The 22,766-nt window shown below is 32.6% G+C and overlaps 1 protein-coding gene across 1 annotated transcript in view; it reads right to left on the reverse strand.

The window, feature by feature from the left end:
- Positions 1-9,498: 9,498 nt before the first annotated feature.
- LOC129228021 (kelch-like protein diablo) overlaps positions 9,499-22,766 on the reverse strand; it is a 59,662-nt gene continuing 46,394 nt past the window's right edge. Inside the window, exons 11-13 of the mRNA XM_054862648.1 lie at positions 21,992-22,157; positions 17,483-17,585; positions 9,499-9,507 (exon numbers count right to left, since the gene is read on the reverse strand). Of these exons, the coding sequence (XP_054718623.1) occupies positions 9,499-9,507; positions 17,483-17,585; positions 21,992-22,157 (278 nt within the window). The remainder of the gene's footprint in view (positions 9,508-17,482; positions 17,586-21,991; positions 22,158-22,766) is intronic.

A 22,766-nucleotide genomic window follows, 5' to 3' on the forward strand; every position in this document is an offset into this window, starting at 1 on the left:
CTGTGGGCTATGATGGGTGAAAGTATATTTATATTGCAGGGAAAACTTCTGGTCTGGCGAGTTTAAATGTGGAATAATCAAATGTTCAGAGTTTGCTGACATTCCAAGCAGGATCTCTTCACTATGATTACCTTTAAACAGGGCCTGATTACTGAATAGGCCAACTAGGCCCTGGCCTAGGGCCGCCAAATGGCTGAAATATGTTTAGTCTATGGCTAAAATTGTTTCAGCCAACGGCTGAAGTTACAAAGTTTGAATACAGGTGGGCCCCCAAAATAGTATTTGGCCTAGGGCCCCTCGATATCTTAACCGGGCCCTGCCTTTAAACAAAAAAAATGCCCTTTGACAAATATGAGAAGTTAACTTATACATGCTGATGAAACACTAATCCCACTACGATATGCCAAAACACCTCGCCTGCTCACAAGTGTTTGTTTCCCAATAATTAACATAACTTTCGTCATGAGAGAAAATATTGATGAAGGTACTGCAAATACAAGAATTTAGATTTTAAACATATTTGAAACGCCTGGTAATACTTAAATGAAATAAATTGACAATTTTGAGCTAAAACCTAAAAGTGAATTAAACTACTTATAAATGCACAAATTTGCAGACATGTGTTCCATGGTTACAAGGAACCCTTTCATCAACCTGAAGGTGTCAATTTATAGATAAGACAGTGTACAAATGTGATTTTTTGCAAATTTATGCATTTATAACATTTATAAGACCTGAATGATTCTTTCATGCCAATAAAATAAATGCAATTGTAATTTTACAACTAGGTTGTCTTTTTTCATCCACAGTAGTACAATAACAAAATTATAAAATCTAGTGATTTTAACATAAAACATACATGTATGATATAAACATCAAAACAAGTTCAAAAAATAGTAAAACATCTACATCAGCATCCAAGCAAAATCATTGTTTAAAGAAAAAAAAAGTTTTACCCACATTAAGTTTTTGATTTTCTCCCATGTAAGAAGAGAAAATAATTCATAGCAAGAAATATTTTTGTAATGACAAAACCGCAGGAGTGCCCAAGGGCGATCATTTGATAGCATACCCAATCATATGCTATGGAGCACCCCCCCCCCCAGAAAGGAACAAGACACCTTCTTAAATGAGATCATTGATGTAGGGGTGCCCACCTTCCCTAAGGGTTAGGATGCTGCACCCTAGGGTGGTTCAAAAATACATGTAAAAAAAAGTTTCTCCTAGGTACCGGGACAACCTCAATATTTTTCAACTCGTGGATAGCAATATACGGGAAAAATTTTAGCTTCATATTTCAACTAAAAGAGGGTGCTCAACCCCTCCGCTAAACTTCAATAGTACGGGGAGAGCTGTTAAAAAAATACTTCGAACAGAAAAAATAATGCTACATATTATAATATACACTAGAAATGTGCATATACATTGCAATAAAACAATTATTTACAAAAAACAGCTGGGGAAATTAAATATTTCTCAATTTGTGGCATTTTCTATGATACAGCTAATGTTAAATTAAGGGGTCATTGAGCACCGTCTTAAAATTTGAGTAAGAAGCTAAAACTTTTACAGCATAATTCTATAAGTAAGTGTAAAAAAATAGGGGGTGCCCTGGACTCTAGCTGAAAAAAAGTTTTTTTGACCACCCTAGTGCACCCCCCAAAAGCAAGAATCCCCCCTAAATGAGAAAAACAACCCTCAAAACACCCCCCCCCCCAAAAAAAAATTAATGACCTCCCCTTGGTGGGCACCCCTGATTAATGACTGGAGAAGAAATGTTCTTACATTTTTGCAAAGAGAAAAGTGCTAAAAGCAAGGAAGTTCTAATTTCTAGGGGGGGGGGGCTTGAGTCCCTGATTCCCCCTCCCCCCCATATAGTATTTAACTTCTTTTCTACATTTGCACTTAAAAAAAAAAGTTTAATTTCAAAAATTTTTGGTGGCTCATTATGAAAAAATGATAAGATTTCTTAAACTTGCAATACTTTTAGAGTAGAACAGGGCATTGGAACCGGTGTGCCGCGGTATTTTCGTAGTTATATAAAAAGAAAGAGATTTGATGTATTTTATTTTAAAGTTACGACCAAATAGCGTTTGTATCGTTCTGTAACTTCTCAATTCATCCTGTCGATCACGTGCAGTAAGACATACCCAACAAGGGGAGAGGCGGGATTTGCTGCCCCACCTCTTTTAAACTTCTTGTGATCCCATTAGTTTCAGTTTTTGAAAACTGATTCTAATTTCCACGAAATAAACTAATTATACAGAATTTTTTCTAAATCCTTCGCAAACGGGAGTATTGCGCCCTTCACCAGGCAGGGATCATACCCTCCTGCCCAGAATTTTAGCCCCAGCTTTAACTTTTGTTTTCCTCTTTTCCAGTTCTGATACTCATTTCATTCTATAGTAGTTCCTCAAAGCTGGGTTCCGAGACTTAGCAAACTAGAAATTAAAACCATACACTGTTTCCTCTATCGTAAAGCTCTCATGGCAAAGAACTTACCAGATGAGCTGAAGTCAGCTTTGGCTGAAGTCGTGAAAATCGTTAATTTCATAAAATCGAGGCCGCTTAATTCTCGCTTTTTCTCTGCATACTTTGTGAAGAACTGGGGGCAGATCACCACTCCCTACTTCTTCATACAGAGATTGGCTACCTTTCATGTGGTAAGGTACTATCAAGAATTTTCTAATTGAGGGACAAGGTATGACAGTTTTTGATTTTAAAAAACGAATTGCAGTGCACCAGTTTGTTGCAAGGTAAATATTGTCTGGCAAAACTAGCTTACATAGCTGACATTTTTGAACACCTTAACCAACTGAATCGGGAAAATGCAAGGACTAGAAGACAATTTGGGTTACATGCACGGACAAGCTAAACGGATTCAAATCAAAAATTCAGCTGTGAAGAGAAGAAGTAGATCGCGACTCACATTGGACATGTTCAAACGGACCGTCAGCATGGTATGTAAAGGAAATGGCATGGAAGAAAAGCTGCTGAATGTGGTGGCAGAACATTTAGTCATACTTCAGGACAAGTTTAAGCACTATTTCAAGAATATTAACATGGAACAGTATGACTGGATTTGCGTTCCATTCTCTTCATCTGCAGATGCACCAGTTAAAGACCTTTCTTTGAAGGCGCGAGAAAAATTTATGGACCTCGAGAACGACCGTACTTTTAAATTTAAGATGAGCAAAGTGCTTCTGGACGAATTTTGGTTGCTGGTTAAAAATGAGTATCCCACCATCTCTTGTCTTGCTATTGATGTGCTACTACCATTTTCAACTACATATCTTTGCGAACTCAGCTTGTTAACCCCTCACACTTATAAAAATAGTAAGAGATCATCTCTAAAGAACCTGATCAAGAACTTTGTGTAGCTCTTTCTAGCATAGAGCCGAACATCAAATGGCTTTGCTCCTCAAGGCAGGCTCAATTGTCTCATTAGCGTCAAACAGAAGTTAGGTGCTTGGTTTTAATTTCTTGCTTGCTTCTTTCTTGAAACATTTTTTGATAAATCGTTTAACTGCAGTATGCACTTTAATGACATGTTTGACAGAAATACTTTGAAACATACCAAGTATAATTTTCTGTAAAGTCTGATATAGGAAGTTTTGTTGTTTATCAACTTCAATACATTCTTAATATTTCTACTTTCTAAATAAATTTAAATACACTACATAAGTTATAATTGTTTTATTCATATGAAAAAAGTCCCTCCCCCCTGTCTCTTTACCAGTGAATGATAAAAATATTTCTATATTACCATTGCGAAATTAATTTAATGTGCCCCGTTGATCTAGAAATTTTTTAAGTGTGCCGCAAAGTAAAAAAGGTTGAGAAGCACTGGAGTAGAGTATATCTTTCTTTTTTATATTATTACTGCACATTGATATTTAGGTTTGAAGGAATTAGAAATAGCATAAGCGAGACAGGTGAACAGGAAGAGGGGCACCAAATAAAATTCGTTCCCAGTGTTCTCAAAAGTCATTGTCTGGTCCTTACAGCCTCAGTTTGCAGTCTGCTAAAATGGTGTGGGAATATTATCTAAAATAAAGGCACATTTACTACTATAAAATTCTTTTGAAAAAATTCCCTTTAACTGTTACTGAAGTGTTCTTTTATCTGGAAGCATCCTGCTTCTCTTTTTTTTTCTTTTTCCGATCTGGGGGGGGGGGACACTATAAGACTGATGCAGAATAATGAAGAAATTTCTTGCATGTCACTTAGAAGTTATTTGTACTTTACAGTTATTTGATGGAGTGTAAGTGACAAAAGAAAGATTTTGAATTCAACATATGCGAAATTCAAACAATATGAGAGTCTTAAAGTAAATATTTTCCTAAATCATGTTCGGTAGTAGTATCTATTCAGCAGAGGTATCACGAGCATCTCTGGTCAGGGGCCTACACAGGGGTGAAGGGGGGGGGGGAGAAGGGACACCTGTTGGCCCGAGTCTGAAGGGGGCGAATATTTTTCAAACTAGGCGTGAAATCTAGGGGTAAACAATACGGTGGGGGACAGAAAAGTGATTTGTGACGGGCCCCAAAATTTCTGTGCACGCGCCTGTCTCTAGTCACTCTACTCATCTTCGCACTAGCTCTCTTCTAGTTTTAATTTTTGTCACTTACGCCTCTTTACTACTAAGTGCCACATTTGTACTAATAATTAGTGAAAAAAAAAACAGTCTTCACAAAAAATAATGCAATAAAATGTTTTAAATGCTCTGTATAATATAAGTCTTCATAAATTTCCAACAATGAACAAAACTAGCAAGTTAAATAAAATTATTCATAAATAGCAGACAATAAAATGATACTTACAAAAGTACAGAATGAAGGTCTAGTAAACAATATTAAACTCAATCATATAAGGAGAAATAGTGTAGTATATATGCGTGTGTGTGTGTGTGTGTAGAACACCTTTAATAACATGCTCGCCTTATATGAATATAAAGAAAATCATATCAACTCATAAACAATTCATAACTTGCAGAAAACAGTATTTTTTTTCTATCCAGTTGAGTATTCAAGACTTTGACTTCAAAAGCATCATAAAACGATTTTTGAATGATGACATATTTTTAAGTATTTAAATAAAGAGCAAAATAAAATGTAATATTGCACAATATATAAATGGGATTATTTAAATTTGCACCTTATATTTCGTTTGCATTACAATTTAACTTATCTGAAAGATTTTCTTCAAGTAATATTTCTTATAAAATATTAACATAATTCTAGAATTTTTTTACAATAATATGCTTCAAATTGTTCGGTAGAATAAAACTGAGGAACAGAAAATCTAATTCGATAAAAACTAAAGCAGAAAAAGTAGCATTTTAACTTTATGAAATTGCTAGAACAAAATTAAAAATAAAAACACCACTTATGAGCAAAATCAATGTAGAATTAGTCTTATTTTCTAATCAAGATATGAAATTCGCAACTCAAATAAACTATAGGGGACACTGTAGCCACCAATGGCCAATGAAAAAGGTAAAACGAACAAATGCCGTAACTTATAACTTGCTTTGACGCTTTGTGAATGACAGTAATTTTTCATCGTGTTTGTGGGAAGCTTTCTTTTCTATTCTTCTGAAATTACATTACACCATAAGCTGTCTGAAGCCTGTAATTTACTCCAAAGAGAACACGTGGAATGGAATGTTTTACCTTTTTCTTTAGTATTGTTAATCACCGCAAGGTAGCTTATTTAAGCTCTGGAGTTGCAAATAGAACTTTAATTATTCATTATTTTTTTTAAAACCTTTTTAGATCCTTTTTTTCCACATTAAGAAAACGGAATGGCAGTATCTTTGGCAAATAAAGATCAAACTTCTTAAGTGAGGAAAAACTTGAGCATACATACTAGAATCATGAGGAGAAAATCTAAAGTTACATACTATAACAATTTTGTTTGAAGGCTCATGTTCTTTTCTTTACTTTGTTTTAACAGTATTATGCAATGAAAGTTGTTAAATTTACATATGAAACCTAGATTTAAAGTAATGATAGAGTAGATTAATATTTCTATACAAATTTGGAAAATGAAGCAGCAAAGTTCTGATTATTTCTAAAAGCACTGTACAGTATTAGAAATTTCAGTTTGTTATGATAAGTACTTCCATTTATTGGTTTTGATTTGTATCCAGGCCCATCATTTCAAAATCTTCCAGGGAGGGGCAAAAGGTATGTACTCAATGCATTTTGTAGGGGAAAAGCATCAAAATACAAGCAAAATGCATAATTACACTATGTCTTCTAGGTGGGGGGGGGGGGTCAACTAACACCTTTTATTGCTCAAACGGCAGGCCTATTTGTATCCTATAAAAAAAAAAATCCATGCTAAAGAATCTCCAAATCTCCAAGTTTAGATCTGAACCAAGGGAAGCAGTTTGGAGGTCAACTTCTTAGAGTTAATGGTTTCAATGCCATTTTGCATAACCTAGTATCCTATTTTATATACACCTCTGACTTCAAGTTCCTGCAAAAAATTTCTGAACCAAAAGACATTAATGATTGTTCCGAATAACCAGAGCAAGCTATGTATCACACTTAGCTTAGTGTCACAACACATTAATTCATATATGCGGCATTAATGTGTCATGAGCGTAGATGAATTGAAGTAAATTACAGATTATTTCTCATTACTCAACTTTGAGATAATTTTTTTAACACTATCTTGGTGTCTTTATTTATTTTTAACAGTAATGCTTAGATCTAAGAGCAGTGTTTTTCATCTCTAGCTTGCTGACAAAAAAAAATTTAATTTTCTGTACTATAAATGATAAATTTGAGTGAAATTGATTTTTAAACTTATATATATACACATTTTCCCATCAAAATCTGAGACTACTTTGAAATGACTTTTTGTCAATCAATATTTTTGATTACATGGCTATGTCTGTACATTACAAGCAAGCAAACAAATATTTTTGTACAACTTGTATTTTTCACTTTGCTACTGCAAGAGATTTTCCTGATATGGCATTTGCTACTTCATGTACATGTTTTCCCTTTATACCACTTGGAACACATTTTCAAATGTTATATTTTTATCACAAAATATATTGTGACATTGTTTAGAATTTTATATTTCTAAACATACACAAGTTTCGCGGTTACATTCTCAAGTTGGTTTTGCCGCCAGATCTCTAAGACAGCAAGTCTGAAAAACTCCAGGGGAAAATAGAGGAAAACTTAGTTTTGGCATGGCAGTAAAAGAAAAGTTAAACCTTGAAAAGTCAAAGATTTAATAAAAAAAAATTTTTGTATGTCCCAATTTTTGAAAAAAGTTAGGGGTGGGGGAGAGACAGAGGGCATACAAAGATAGAATTTGTATGCACATTAAGGTGCTTCAGAAATATATGGATTATTTTTTCTCTCTCTCAATCTTACCCTCTTATTTCATGCCACTGTATACCAAGATAATTTGTGTAAAATTTAGCTAAAATATATTTATATATTAAGAGGTTGTGCAGCCACAATCAAATTTCGTAATATTGACAAAAATGCGTTAGTAGGCGTAATTACTAGTAAACTTATTTTATACCTTTTCTATATCTATGGAAAAAAATATGCAATTACAAATAAAATTTGAAAAGCAAATCATGTACAGAAACATGTAAAAAGCTAAACAAATCCAGAGAAAATATTAAAAGCAAATCATTTTTATGAAATATATTATAACTTACTCATTAGGTCAGGAATTTTTAAGTTTATTTTTCTTGAAATCTCTTTACTTCTTTTGATGTTCCTGGACCAAAAAAAGTTTTAGTTTTGAGTTCATCACTATCCTTCCTCCTTTTGCAATGTAGCGAACTTCAGTGATTCTTCCTCACCATCTCTTTCATGAAAAACATTTACCATCTTTTGGTTTTCCTCCACTCAAATATCTGAATCAAATAGAGCTAGTTCTACAAAATGCTCGTTGAGATGCCAAAAATTTAGTTTACTGCGGCCACAGTTGATATTTCTGCATTTATCTTCGTATGCTACAAGACGCTGAAGAAATTTCAAATCAACTATAGCCGCATGCACATGAAGGGTTACTGTAAACCAAACTCTCATATATTCTTTTACAATGAAGATACAGGTGATACTAATGCCTTTGTTTTCTCTTGCTGCAAGTTGAGACTGATTACCAAAAATCCACAGCTATAAAGAATCTTTGACATCCCCCTGGCACATGGATAGCACCTGGAGAATGAAAGTGTCCAAAATAAAGAAGGTGCTTTATTCAGAAAAATTATAAGCAGCAGCATCCACCTATAATTTTCTCTTGCATAGGACATCGGCAATTTTCTAATGAAATCACTCTAAATGGCTGTCAGCACTTCAGCATTTCTCCCTCACGGTTCAAAATTAGAGCAGTCTGTCATTGACTAAGATTTCTCAGATCTTTGAAAAACTGTGCATTAGGCCTACAGAATGTGGATGGTCTTGTGCATTGCATGAATACGACAGAAAGCACAATTTTTAGATTACGGTACTGGCAAACAAAATACCAAGTGTTAATGTCAAACATACTCCAGTTTTAATACCAGTATCTAAGTACATATGCCGTACGGGCTTAGTAAGGGCTCATTTATCTATAGTTATGCAGTGACATTTGCCGTAGCAAATTTTTGTCTCCCACTGTAGTTTAGAAGCACTCAACAGTTGTTCAAAAATGTTCGGTACTGATATTATTACAGACAGTCAATTCTCCTTTGTTTTTAGGTACATTTTTTTCATTAGTTTTCCGTCCTACAGCACTATCAAGGTAGCTACAGCCATACATTGAGAGGGCATTTGATTCCTTTGCTGTCATAAGGACGAGTGAAGAAGTGTAAAATCTTCCACATTTTGAAACATACTTTCTACTGTAGTGGCTACTATCAAAGTGTTTTTCTTTTTTTTTTTTTTTTTTTTTTGTCCCTTATATTGGCTCTATGACAAACAGAAGATTTTTTTTTTCAAACTGATCGGAGTTTGTCCTCCCCTCCCCCCCCGTAGAGTTGCTAAACATTTCAAATTATTCACTTTTGAATGTAGTATTATTTTGAGTAATGGCACTATTAACTATTCTTCATCTGTCAATTTGCTAATTTTTTGCCAGAATTCGATTGTGTTGCACAACCATTAAATGTTATTTGATTGAACTGAAATTTTGCACACATCATATAAATAAATAGTGTGAAAAAAATCGAGGGGTAAGAAAAAAAAATATATAAAAAAAGGAAGTTTTTTTTTTTTTTTTTGAAACACCCTAAAGCACACTACACATTGACTTCTTGAACTGAGCTTTCAAGTGAGGTTTAACACGAATTTTACTGAACAAAATGGCAGTGATGAGCTGAAAATGACAAATTACTAGGAGTTGATGCCCTTTTCAAAAGAAAAATATATGTCAGTCTCATAAGTATACATATCAATATACATTCAAACAAGTAAAAAAGAGACACTAAATTATTTTTACTAGTAAAACTATTTAAGAGACCAATTTCTATATCAATCATTCCTCCTAAAATTAAGAAAAGTATGTTGTCTGCCTGAAAATTAAAGTACAGTTCAAGTAGCTGAGAACGAATAGGATTTTTGTCTATTTAACAATTATATAACATGTATTATGATTTCATTTCAATATTAGTTTTTCCGTTTCAAGTTAGGTTCATTTCATTTCATTTATTTACGATTTTTGGCTAAATTATCCACTTTTTCTCACTGGCAGGACCCTGTAACCCAAGTTTAGCTTTCTTACAGCACATCACAATTCATTGTAAAATACCTTAACTGTAAGTAAAATCAATTAATTGATAAGTTTGATGGGAAAAAAAAACTTGGGAAGATTTAAAGACAAGCACACTTCAGTTATAAATAGGCTTGCCAGATTTCTGAAATGTTTAACTGGGACACGAAAATGTCCCCCCCCCCCCCCCCCGAATTTCAAGTATTAAAAAGGGTACACACCTGTGGCTGATTTTTGGAGTGTAGGGCAGTTTATTCTCAATGCTATGAATAAATGGTTGCTAACTATGAACATAAATCAGATCTAATAAAAAATGACATAAGCAGATACAATTTGAACATTTCACTTCTTAGAAAAAAATATTTATAATTTATTTTAGTCAGAAAAAACGCTTTGAATGAGGGAAAAAAAGTGTTACACTATTGAGAAATACTTTTCATTTTATTGGACTTTTTTAGACAATCTTTTTTGGCTTAAATCTTGTTGTGAAATTCCACACAAACTAATCTGGTTTTAATTTTCTAAGTCAGTGTTACAAATGGTAAAGTAATTATCCTAAATAATCCTTCACACTTGATTCTTTTTAAGCCTTTTCGATCATTTGTAATCAAATGTATTTTTTTTCCAGGAAGTGGAGTAAACTGGCCGGGACGCCCTTGAGTGAGAATTAAACTAATCTAACTACAATTTCTAGTTTTATGACATAACATAATGAAAGCTTGCTGACTGACTGGATTTGTCAAAAATGTAACATTGAGCTAATAATTTTTGAGGTAGATCAAGCTGATAAATGACTGATTGATAGTTGCAAATAAACATGGAACAAAAAAAAAGTAGTTTAAATTATACTTTTGCTAAAAACAAGAAATAAAACATCTGCTTTCTAAGCCAATAATTTATGAAAGAATTATTTGCCCTAAGCACATGTAATTTCTCACACCTTTAATGTCCTGGAATGCTGCCATATAGCATACATAGATTTCCATCTATTAAAACACAATAAGATTTTTTTTAACCATCACATATAGAAGAAAAAAAAGTCATGTAATCTAGTTTCTGTATCTTTTCTTTTCTTTTTAAATTTTTTTTTTAACATGATACCAGGCATTATGTGAAATTAGTGTGGGAGCTATTTTTTATTACTTTTTTTCCTTGTGAGAATACTGAAACTTTTTTTGCAATATATATGTTTTTCTTTCTGTGCAATGAACATGAGCGGTGAGGTTTTTGTCAAAAATCATCAACTACAAAATATACACTAGAGCAGATTTTTCATTAAGAAATCAGTTTCATTTCCCTGGCGAAGTACAACTGAATGAAAGTACTTTGGTATCACAATGGGAAGAATGTTCTTTTTAAATTTCATTATGAAAAAAAAAGAAATAAGAAGATTCTACATACATTTTTCTTGGAATTGCATTTAATTACATTTCATGACAAAAAAGTATGAAGTTTGTATAGCGTAATATTAATTGAAAAAACATAAATAAGACATTGAAATTTGTCAGAATATATTGGTTTCCTATGAATATTTGTACTTCTATCAATTTTATCCATATCACTATTATAACTTTTCTATGCTTTCACGTCATTTATAAAAACTCAATATAAAAACAAACAGAGAACATGGGCAGAGCTGTCTAAACTATGTTCTAGGCTCTCAGTCAAAAAAATACTCTAACCCACAGCACATAACGAGTCCTCGGTAAGCCCATTCATAAAGATGGCACTGAACTGGGAAGTGTATGAAAGAAGAAAAGGTCATGGTGTTGATACTTCCCTTTTGAAAAAAAGTTGTAAAACGAAACAAGAAACGAGCATATGTACATATAAGAAACAAATACACAAATGACATGAACAACAAGCGAATGATTTCAATTATGATGTATACCTGAGAGATATTAACATATCCCTCAGATATACATGCCATGCATACTAATCTATTGCTTGCTTGTTTTTTAGGCTTTTTGGGGATTCAATAAAATGGAGAAACTTTGTTAAGCCATTTTTAAAATCACTTTATACTCCAGAGCAGAGGTTTCTAACTGGCAGTCCAAAGACTGCATGCGGCATGCGGCCTATGTGCCTAGTTTCTGCGGCCCGGAAAGCTGTTTGGGAAAATTATTTGCGGCAGTAAATTTCATGCTTGTATGCAAGGAAAATAGTTTTTTGGAAAAATCCACATCTGTTCTGAATGTTGTTTATTAATGAATATTGTATTTAATGGACTATAAGATGCAATCCCAAAATTCAGATGAGTTTCATATATGAAACAGTCGACTCTTCTATGATAGAGTTTAAAGTTGACATTGTTTTTGGTGGTTGCAAGCCAACAACCTCAGTCGTTGGCTTGCCTCAGTTTCATGTATTTTGGGGAAGTTTCTTCTCCTTTTTTTTCAGCTCCTTACACTTATTACAATGCTCCAGCCCACTCCGCCCCCTTTTCCCCCAAAAAGTATTTTGGTCACTGCTACAGCTATGTTGCGGCTTGTCACCGAACCTTTGGTTGCAGATGTGACTCTTGAACACTTCGAACTTGGAAACCTCTGCTCTAAAGCATATGTATCTGAATGCCTGGTTTTTGCACTTTTGGTTTCTTTTTTTTTTTTTTCTTTTCGTGCTCTTGGGTATCTGATGACCTGGAATTTGTTCATTTTCTGTTGTTTTTTCTTTTATTTTCTATTTCAAGAAATAAGTTGGGATGTAATCACCTGCTTATATCTAAATTTTGATTTTTCAAATTGTTAGTTATCTTCTCACACATTTTAAGCGTCACTCTTTTACGTGGCTGAGGTGCAAAACATTTGTACTTGAATAAAATAAAAAAATTTCTATCCTTTCTTCACATCATAAATGCATCAATATTTCTGTTAATTATATATAAATAATACAAATACATGCATTGGTTTTAACATGTAACGGATTAAACGCATTAAAGACTGAAAATTCTCGAACCTTCAAAAAAAAAAAGACTGAACCTCACTTTGGACAAAATTTTTGATATGGCATTGGTAGAACATATTTAAAACATACAACCCTTTTATGTTCTAAATCCAAGAACTGAAAATAAATAAATGCAATACGTCAGGTGAAACATTCACAAAAACATGATGAAAATGATATTTTTCCAAAAGATTTTAAAGCATTGAGGAAGCAAATAGTTGAGCATCGTGGAATGAAGGATCATAAATACAGCATAAGATGCTGCACTCAAGTCAGATATGACGCAGCTTGAAGCAGAGTGTACAGCAGCTGCAGATGCTCCTCAGCCTCATCAATTCTTTCGGTTATTTGTTCGGCTACCAGTTGGAAATTTTCTATGCTAGGCGCCGCAAAGGCACACTCCAAGTGTCAAGATCGGTCCTTAGTCCTTGTATCCACAGGCAGCTACATGATTTTAAGGAGAAATATTAAATGGCAACTGTCGTAAATATCATCAGAATGAAACTTTTTTTTAATCATAAGTTCAACTTTGCTTAGTATGCAAAAAAAAAAAAATCTTTCAAATTGCCTGAACAGCCCTAAAAAAGAAATTTAATTCAAAAAAAAAAAACACAGTCTAACTCAAAATAAAAGTTATGCGAAGTGACGCACGTTTAACAATCAGGCTTCAATTGGGAGGGGGGGGGGGGGGAATACTGTAAAATTTCCCATTAAAATAATCATTCTTAAAGATACAAAATAAGAAATTAAAAATTCCCCAATAAATTAAATGCAACCTTCCATAAATACAACTAAAAAACTTGATTATCTTCTGCTGGCAGTACAAAACAAAAAGAAAGAAGATAAACTGCCAAATAATAATCAAAAGGGGAAATTTTTACCTCAAAACAAAAACAAATTAGTGACAGCCGAGAAAAAAAATGTGGCAACCTTCTGAACGCTAATTTAAAATGAGATTGAGCAAACGATAGTTTTCTTATATGAAAATAGAGTTCCATTAAGCTTAAAATTGCTTTTTAATTTTTTCCCAGTGATTTTGCAGCATTTATTTTTTGAAATTCAAAGGAAATGAATGAACTCTATAGGTATTATTTGCAGGCTTTCGAATGGGTTAAAATGGAACTGATTGGATAATTATTTCGGGTAGAAAGAGCCATTTATTGCCATTTTCGGGTCCTAAAATTAAAATTCCAGTGGTTCGGTTCTTTTTTGGCCTTCAAAAACCCCCTACGTTCCGTCTCGGGTGTCCAAGTACCTAAATGCCAAATTTGGTCCAGATATGACAAAAACTGTGGATTTGTATAGGGAACATGTCTTTGTTTTATTTATATAGATTTGTTTTGCAGTTTTTTAAATTTCCTCAATGACTCTCTTTTTTTTTTTTTGGTCCAAGCAATTTTAAAATCCAATTATACGTTCCTACATTTAATTTGCTTATAACCATATTGTAAGGCTAATAAGTGAAACTCAGATAAAAAAGAAATATTTTGAGAAAATTCTGAAATCCCTTCTTCCCTATGAGAGCATAAACCAGTGGCGTCCAAGAGAGACAGGTAAATTTTCACTTGCTCAACAGAAATTTTGGCTTTAAAATAACAATCAAAATTGATCCTAATATACAAGATCCCACTGTACAGTACACAAGAAAAATTGGAAACACAAAATCACAGACAATTTTTGAAAAAAAAATTCCCCAGCTTTCTTAGCAGCATAATTCACTCAACTCATGAGACAATGCATAACATTTTTGTTCCATGAGCACTATATAACTGAAAGAATGATCCACTGACTCAGGTCTCTGTCCCGTTGAATTAAGCATTAATTTTTAAAGTGGAGCTGCTTGCAAATATCTAGCATTTTTTGAGATGTTTTTAATAAGTCATTTTGTTGTATGTCTGATCAGGCAAAATCTTGTGATTATTGTAGGTTGAATTTTTCCGAATATAAATCCCCAAAATGCACCTTTAGGTAATCTCCCCAATTGCTTAAACCAGTGACATCAAAGGTGGCGATTGGGACTGAAAAGTGGGGACGGGGGTGGAAAAAAAAGACAACAACTAAAAGCAATAGGATTTTTAGTGGCAGCAAAAAAAAAAGGAAAAAAGAAGAGGGAAAAAAAAGTACAAATTTTTTTTCTTTAATTGGCTTAACTCACGTTTTTCTTAAGATTTTGATGAATTGTGTACACAATAATTTTCCCAGAAGGAACACTTACCAGGAAACATCACGAGTTCAGTAATCATGAAAAAAGTTAAAAATGGTCGCATTCGAAAGAGTATCTTTAGAAAAAAATTTGACCCAAATATTGTGTGCCCTCGTCCTTTTGTTTTTGAGATATGGGGGGTCAAAGTCTGTCGAAATCTTACGAAAATTCGCCAAATTTAAAGACTTGGCAAGAAATGGAAAATACCACGTGATTTCATCGCATGCGTTTAGCAAGACTCTCATTTCCATTCCTGGTCATCTGCAAAGCGCGTAAACGATGTTTTGAATTAACCCTTTACTTGTGTGGGTAAAATTAAAATGTAACTAATTTAATCGTGATAATAATGCATTTCAGAATTTTAGTGCGTTTCAAGTGTGTTTTACTTAACCAATTTAAGTTTGTACTCTTGTAATGAAATGTGTTGTAAGTAATTAATAATTATGTACGAGAATTAATATGAATAAATAAAAAAAAACATGCTTGTTAAAGCTTACTTACATATTGAAAATAAAATAGATAGTTTTTGATGTTGAAAGAACATGATCATGGATTGTAGTATTCTAGCTCTTATTTATTTTTTCAAAAGGTATTATCATTCATGAAGTTTTATTGTCTGACCACTGCTAGCGAAAATGTTTAATTTTTAATTTAAAATCTAAAAAAATAATAATTAAAAAAATGAAAACAACGGATAGTAACTGTCACAAATTTGCACAGCAAAACTAACGATGTCAGAAATTACTTCATAACAGATTCTTATTAAAAATTTTATAGTCGACGTTCATTACAACAACCCCTGTAGTTCGAAAAAGTCTGTCACTGCAATTGAAAGTCGCTATAACATAAATGCACATCATATTGCATGCTATTTAGTCATTTTTAAAAATACTGAAGTCACTTTTACCAATTATGTTTCACGTTAAAAGGGAATTCAAATACGAGCAAAATAAAAATTAATACAGTTTTTTTTTATTTGACTTGTTAGAGGGTTTACACATAACTTGAAAACGATACACATAACGAAAAACACACTGGAAATAACTGACAGAAATCGTTTTTTTTTTAAATTTGAGAACATGGTTTGAAATCTTTAAAAATGTCGTTTTCTTCGTATTTAGATACTGTTGAAGACTTCAGATTTACGACTTTTCAAAAAAAAAAAAGACTTTAAAGTGTGTTTACCGTTTCTCTACGGTTATCATATTTTTTTCAAAACAGTTTCATCATCGAAAAAACTCTTTCAGTGGAAATATTTCACCCGCAGAAGCATAAAAGTTTTAAACATCAGTTTTTAACAGTCTTAAGAATAACAAAAAATTCCATTGTTTTTACAATAAAATAAAACAAATATTTCGGGCTGTGGCGTTTTCCCCTATACAGTTGCACGTTAATATCCCGGAACACAAGCCCCTAAAAATTTCAATGCCGCAATCTGTGCCACGACACCCCGCGCCATGGTAGTCCCCCCGAGTAAAGAATTAATGCGATATTTGTCACGCGCTTTGGTGGTGACCAAATATGGAAGTGAAATGTCTTGTCAGATGCAGATGTTGAATTCGCGCCGTACCTTCCATTTCTGAACAAAACTCGCTAAATTTGGCGACTTTACTAAAAATTTCGGCAATTTTTAAGACATCATATTTCGATAACGTGGTCACGAGGGCACGTAGTTTCAGTGCCATAAACATGTTTTCCAATGCTCTTTCGAATGCCACCAATTTGGAATTTTTTTGAATTTCCTTGATCGTGATGTTTCCTGGTTAGATATGAATTAGACTTACAACATTATTAACCTCAAAGTATTTTGAGATGTCACGAACACTTGATAATAATTTCATGAAACAAGTATGGCTTGCCTAAGTAAAACAATTGACTTACTAATATCTAAAGAATGAATACATAAACTAAAAGTTATGACTTGTGCTAAATAATGTTTTGTAAACAGATATACAAAGTAAAACAAATAAAATTAATCTGAAAATTTTGACACTTTTGCTTTTTTTTTTTTTTTTTTTTTTAATAATATCTAGTTTTGGTTCCAAAATTGGAAAATAAAAATGTTAAATGAACCATAAAAAGTGGAGGGGGGCGGCGGGTGGCACAGGGTGACTTGACTCCCCATCTGGATCTTCACTTGAATGGATGATTTGAGAAATAGTTTTTAAGAGGCAGGGATGATTGTTCTCCCCTATCTCCAAAGAATTTAAAAAAATGTTTACCATTTAGAATTCGATTGTTAGATGTGGTGTAGAGCTAGAAATAAAAATCTGATTTTCAATTATAACAACACATCAAAATAGAAAACCTTCACCAGTTTATTATAATTGTCTTCCATTCACCTTGTGGTTATGTAGATATATTACCATGAAAACAATCAACCTTGCTGCTACTTGAGGTTGAAGGCAATTTAAAAGAGTCTCAATTTACATTACTTTTAAGTTTAATGATAAGAGTGTTGTTATTGCTAATGAGATTGTGTTGGGGCATTTTCTATCACACAAGACTACTTAAAAAAATTAATTTAAAATGAAAGAAAAAAACATGCATAACACATGCTTTCTCTTCAAATATTTTAACTTCAAAAAGGTACTTAATGCTTACCCTTAAAGTAGCACAACATAACCAACTTCTTGCTGTTTGCATAACTCCAGCTATTAACCACTGATCGGCTTCAGGATCATAATACTCAACAGTGTCATGGTACCTAGAATATTTAAATGATAATTTCAGCATGATTTTTGTAATACTTATAGACAGAGGCACTAACAAACTGCCTGATACTACAGTTCTGTTGGACCGTGGCCTCCCTAACAACTCGACTCTAAAGCAATCTGTCAAGTGCTCTGCAATTTGTTATTTTCTTACTTTCAGGGGTTACAATCAGTCAAAAAGATTTGTAAAAGTTTTTGGAGCAGAAACAACCTTTGTGTCAAAGAAAATTAAGTTTTTTTAGCAGATTTTTTTTTTTTTTTTTGGAAAAAGTAACATTGAACATCTTTGAACCTGAAAACAAAGCTTGTTGACGTAAAATATGAAATTGACATTTTTTTTTATAAATCCCCCTGCATTTTACGATTTCTTGACACAAAAAATAAGAAAAGAAAATAGCAAAGCAGGGCTCATAGCAAGTGAAAAAAAATATATAGGAGTTTAAAAGGAAAAATATAGGAGTTTGATAGCAAAAGATATAGGAGTTTGATAGCAAAAGATATAGGAGTTTGATAGCAAAAGATATAGGAGTTTGATAGCAAAAGATATAGGAGTTTGATAGCAAAAGATATAGGAGTGTGGTAGCAAAAGATATAGGAGTTTAAAAGGAAAAACATATAGGAGTTTAGTAGAAAAATATATGGGAATTTCAAAAAAGTATAGCATCTAGTAAGTTTGGAGAGCTGTACAAAAAAAAAAAAAAAAAACACACACACACACACAAAATGCCAGTATCAATACAATTCTACAATGCATGAAGTTATAGCAATGTGAAGAGTCTCAGATGTGAGAGCAAATGAATCTTTGTACCCATGGTCGCTTATATGAATCATGTTTGTTTAAGACAATTTTGATTCAATTAAGCAAAATTATGTGTGCATGTTTTTCTTTTTTTTAACGTGGAATTCTACATACATTTTCAGAGAACTTTATTAAATTTTTGGTTAAATAAGATATTTTTAGAAATATACAGCAAACTAAAAATATCCATTCTCCGATTATTTAAAGAATTTTATCACAAAACAGTATGAAAAAGCAATTACAAAATTCAGATTTTGTCTTATGTGCTTCGAAAAATGCGCCTCTTCTTGGTTGCTAAAACTAGGTAATAAGTAATTTGGACATTCTTTTTTCAATGTCAAATCTACCTATAGTCCTCGGTATTGGTACCTCATAGTTTTAATGCCAAAACTATAACAATGAAAAGTCCCGTCGACTTTATGTCTCTCTCGTCTCACTGGTTTTGTTGGACATATCATGAGAAAATAGTTACAAAAAGTGTGCAACACTCTGCATCAGCTTCGTTTCACTATTTGCAAAAAAAAAAAAAAAAATTTACTAAAAGAAAGTAAATAAAAAAAGACTGCGCTAAGGGATCACGTTTGTGAGGGAGAGAGAGAGAGAAATAGTCAGTCTCATACCCTTGATTCATTTAAGCGGCATGTTCGATTAAACGTTAAAACTGGGTTTCGTTTCGTTTTTGAGGAATTGATTCATTAAAGTGGCTGATTCAAATACCCGGCGCTCACTGTAGCGGCATTATCCATAACTCACAGTTAAGGTGCGTTCATATATATGTACACACATGTATAACGGTTGAATTTGACCTAATCTGCCAAACAAAAGGAGGTGTTAGAAGAGCCCTATTCGAGCATAGAACCATCCATTGTCCTCTGCAATTTGTAACCGTAACCGAGTAGACAGAAAAAAAAGCCAAAAAAACAAAAACAAATTTCTGAGATGAAGACCGATTTCTGAAAATCTTGGAAAATCTACACACAAAATAAGTACATACTTGAAAAAAGCAGACAAAATCCTATAAATATGACACTTTTTTCATCAAAATAGTTATTTTTCAGAAAGCTACAAGCTTTGAAACATTTGAAGTACTTAAAATTGAATTGGTACCAAATCTGAACACAGCATTTTCAAAAACAATCGTTGGAGCTACAACCGGTCATTTGAACTACATGTAAGATCATATGTGACAAAATTAAAAGATTTCAAAATCTTTACAGCAGTACACTTAAAGTTAACATGTTATACTATTAAAATTACAAAATAAAATCACTTAAAGAAAAATAATTAATTGAAAACAAGTAAAAAGATGCAAGTAAAGCCACCTATATTTTGCATGTTTAGTAAAAATAATCAAACAGAAGTTTAGAACATGTGCCAACATTAAAGATGTAAGAGTGCTCAGTTGCAGGGGAAAAAGAAGAAAAAAATGGATCAAAGGTTTCTGCATTTTTTGGTAGAATTTAACATCCAACAAAAAAATATAGGAGTTAGTGAGAAAATATAGGAAATATAGGAGAATATCTGACAATTGTGAAAATATAGGAAATATAGGAGATATAGGAGGACTATGAGCCCTACAAAGACTGGATATTACACAATCAAAACCTTAACGGCATTTTAAAAATGAATCAAGCGCATTTGAAATTTTATTCTATTAAAGTTTTTATTCCGGCAAAAGACTTACTTAAGATTAATTTTAAAATGTGACACATACAAGATTCATTGATTATGTTACATGCTAATTTTTTTAAATTCTTTTAATAAAAATAGAAGCATTATAGTTAGAACATGAAGAATAAGAATGAGAAGAACAATTCCACAATGCCCAAATCACAGCTCTCTTTCCAAAAGACACTGCTTTACTCTTGAACCCTACATTAATATTGTCCAAAAACTTCTTTTCAAAAAAAAAAAAAAAAAAGAACTATATGTTAATAATAAAACTACAATGTTTCATAATTCTAATGACTGACAAGATTGCAAAACCTTTAAGAAAGGCTAAAAATAGCCAAAGCATTTGAATACCTCAACATTTTCAGACTTTTGCCCAATTTATTCCAGAAAAACAGAATTCTTTGATTTCTGAAACATAACGCCACTCTAAGTAATTTCTTAAAATCTTTATAAACTATATCTCTGGTAATCTTGGTAAAAAATAAGCAGATTTTTGCAAATGGTGATGGCATGAACTAAGTTGGATGCAATTGGACTGAAATATTTATACAGAGTATATCAACAAAAAATACAATGTAATGAGCGTGGAAAACAGCAATCAACACATAGTTATCAACGTCTGAGCAATTGAATATCACACAAAATTGAGGAAGAGTTACTGAAGAAAATGTAATCAGATTTTCAAATGCATTTTTTAAATGGTGCCTAGTTGGTAAAAAAGCAATAACGGTCGGACGTGTATATTTTACCCTAAATTTCAAAAAGTTGGCATTTATGCAGTCTTTAAAACAATAAAAAATTGCAAAAAAGCAACATTTGTCATTTTGATGCAGAAAACACCAAAACAGCAGCTTGTAGCATATTGTTCTCTTTGCACAATATTCAGCAAAACTGGAGGTGCTTTAAAGATTCTTTTCAACCATATTTTCCTAGGTTTTACTTCTTTTCATCAACCTTGTCACTGGGTTTTGAAAATAAGTGGAGGTGCTCAAGTTCTGTCCAAAATAGTGGGGTCCGGGGAGGGAGGATTTTTTTTTTAATCCTTGATAAAACTTCTGCTTCACCAAACTGTATATTTTTTTGCTTGGCTTGATGAAAAAATAAGTCTGTTTGTTTGATTATTCCAGAAATAGGAGAGAGAAAAAATCAGGATTTTCCTGTATATTTTTTCACTTTTATAGTTAAAATTTTAGCGTAATGAGTTATGAATAGCTAAAAGCAAAATGTGAGTTACAGTAACCACTTGTTACATTGCTCCTCGTTATGTTGCTTGTTTGGATATATCGGACTTTCCTTTGTCACCCGAAAAATTATACATTAAAAAATATTACTTTACATTTGACACCAGAGGAAAAAATAAAAAGTATTTTCTTCTTTTCCTAATTGATGAACAAAACTGGCATATTTTCCACACATAATTTGTTGCTGTTACAGTTGCAACTTTTAATTCATATTTCATCATAAAAAAATTTAAAAAATTCTTAGTTTAAGATCAAAATTATTACACAAATTTTCTTTTGTTTTTTGTCAAAAATCATCTTTATATGATAATAAACTATTACTTTTGTAGATGCACACGTCAGTAATTTTTACTTTAATTGAACTGTTGGTTTTTAATGACTTTGATTTTATCGCGTTTTCTGGTGTATTCAGTGGTGTTCCAATACGCTGTATACTCTCAAACATTTTTTTAGACATATAGCGTATACCCTCAAGCATCATAAATTTTCATATTATCACATACACAAATTGTACGTAATGAATTACCTGGAGTATACCCTCACAAAACTTGATGGGAACATCACTGGGTGTATTGCATTCTCTTTGTTGTCGCCAAACAAGCGTGATATATCCTGGGGTTACTGTATTAAATTAAAACTGATAAAAGAATTTTAAACATTTGCAACATTCATCTTCACCACCTACCTGTCCCATCCTTCCTCTCCTCCGGAAACATAGATCTTTCCTTCAACAACAGCCACACCTGGCTGATAACGGCGCTCCAACATGGGCTTTATAAACTTCCATTCATTCTTAGCGGGATCATAGCATTCTACTTTATTAGTATTCTCTGTTGAAGCATGCCAACCACCTGAACATGATATGGTTATATACGTGAGATTATTCACTTAAAACTACCAAACAAAAATACAAGAAAGGTTAATGCAATACTGTCAGCCCTGCATAATCGGGTAACGGATAAACAAATACCCTGCTTATTCGAATAAAACCTCTTGGAACCAAGTATTTCCCCTTAGACGCAATGTTCAAGATCCCCACTTAACCTAATAATATCCTTGGATATTTGAATAATATTGATCAGTTTTTGCTAATGATTCTGCTGAGAAAAATTTTGAATAAATTAGAAATAAATTAAGTAAAAACAATTATTGATGAAAAAAAATAAAGTAAGTTTTTGCCGTCAACGGGCGCAAAAAACAACCTTTATATTCCATCAAAACATTTCCACTATTCTATTGAATTTCTTTTACCTTTGCCATTACAAAAAAAAAAAAAAAAACGAGCTGATGTGTGCATCACATGACTTCCTTTTACTCCAATTTAATGTAATTTTCTTATTATTAGCAGTTTTAATGTGATTCAATACTTTACTCTCTAAATATAACCAACACTGGCCAAATTGAAATCAGATTCAAAAAAAATTTAAGAATTGCCAAATTTGTCGCCAAGTTGGTGACAA

Source organism: Uloborus diversus, chromosome 8 (assembly GCF_026930045.1).
Source record: "Uloborus diversus isolate 005 chromosome 8, Udiv.v.3.1, whole genome shotgun sequence".
Classification (NCBI taxonomy): domain Eukaryota; kingdom Metazoa; phylum Arthropoda; class Arachnida; order Araneae; family Uloboridae; genus Uloborus; species Uloborus diversus.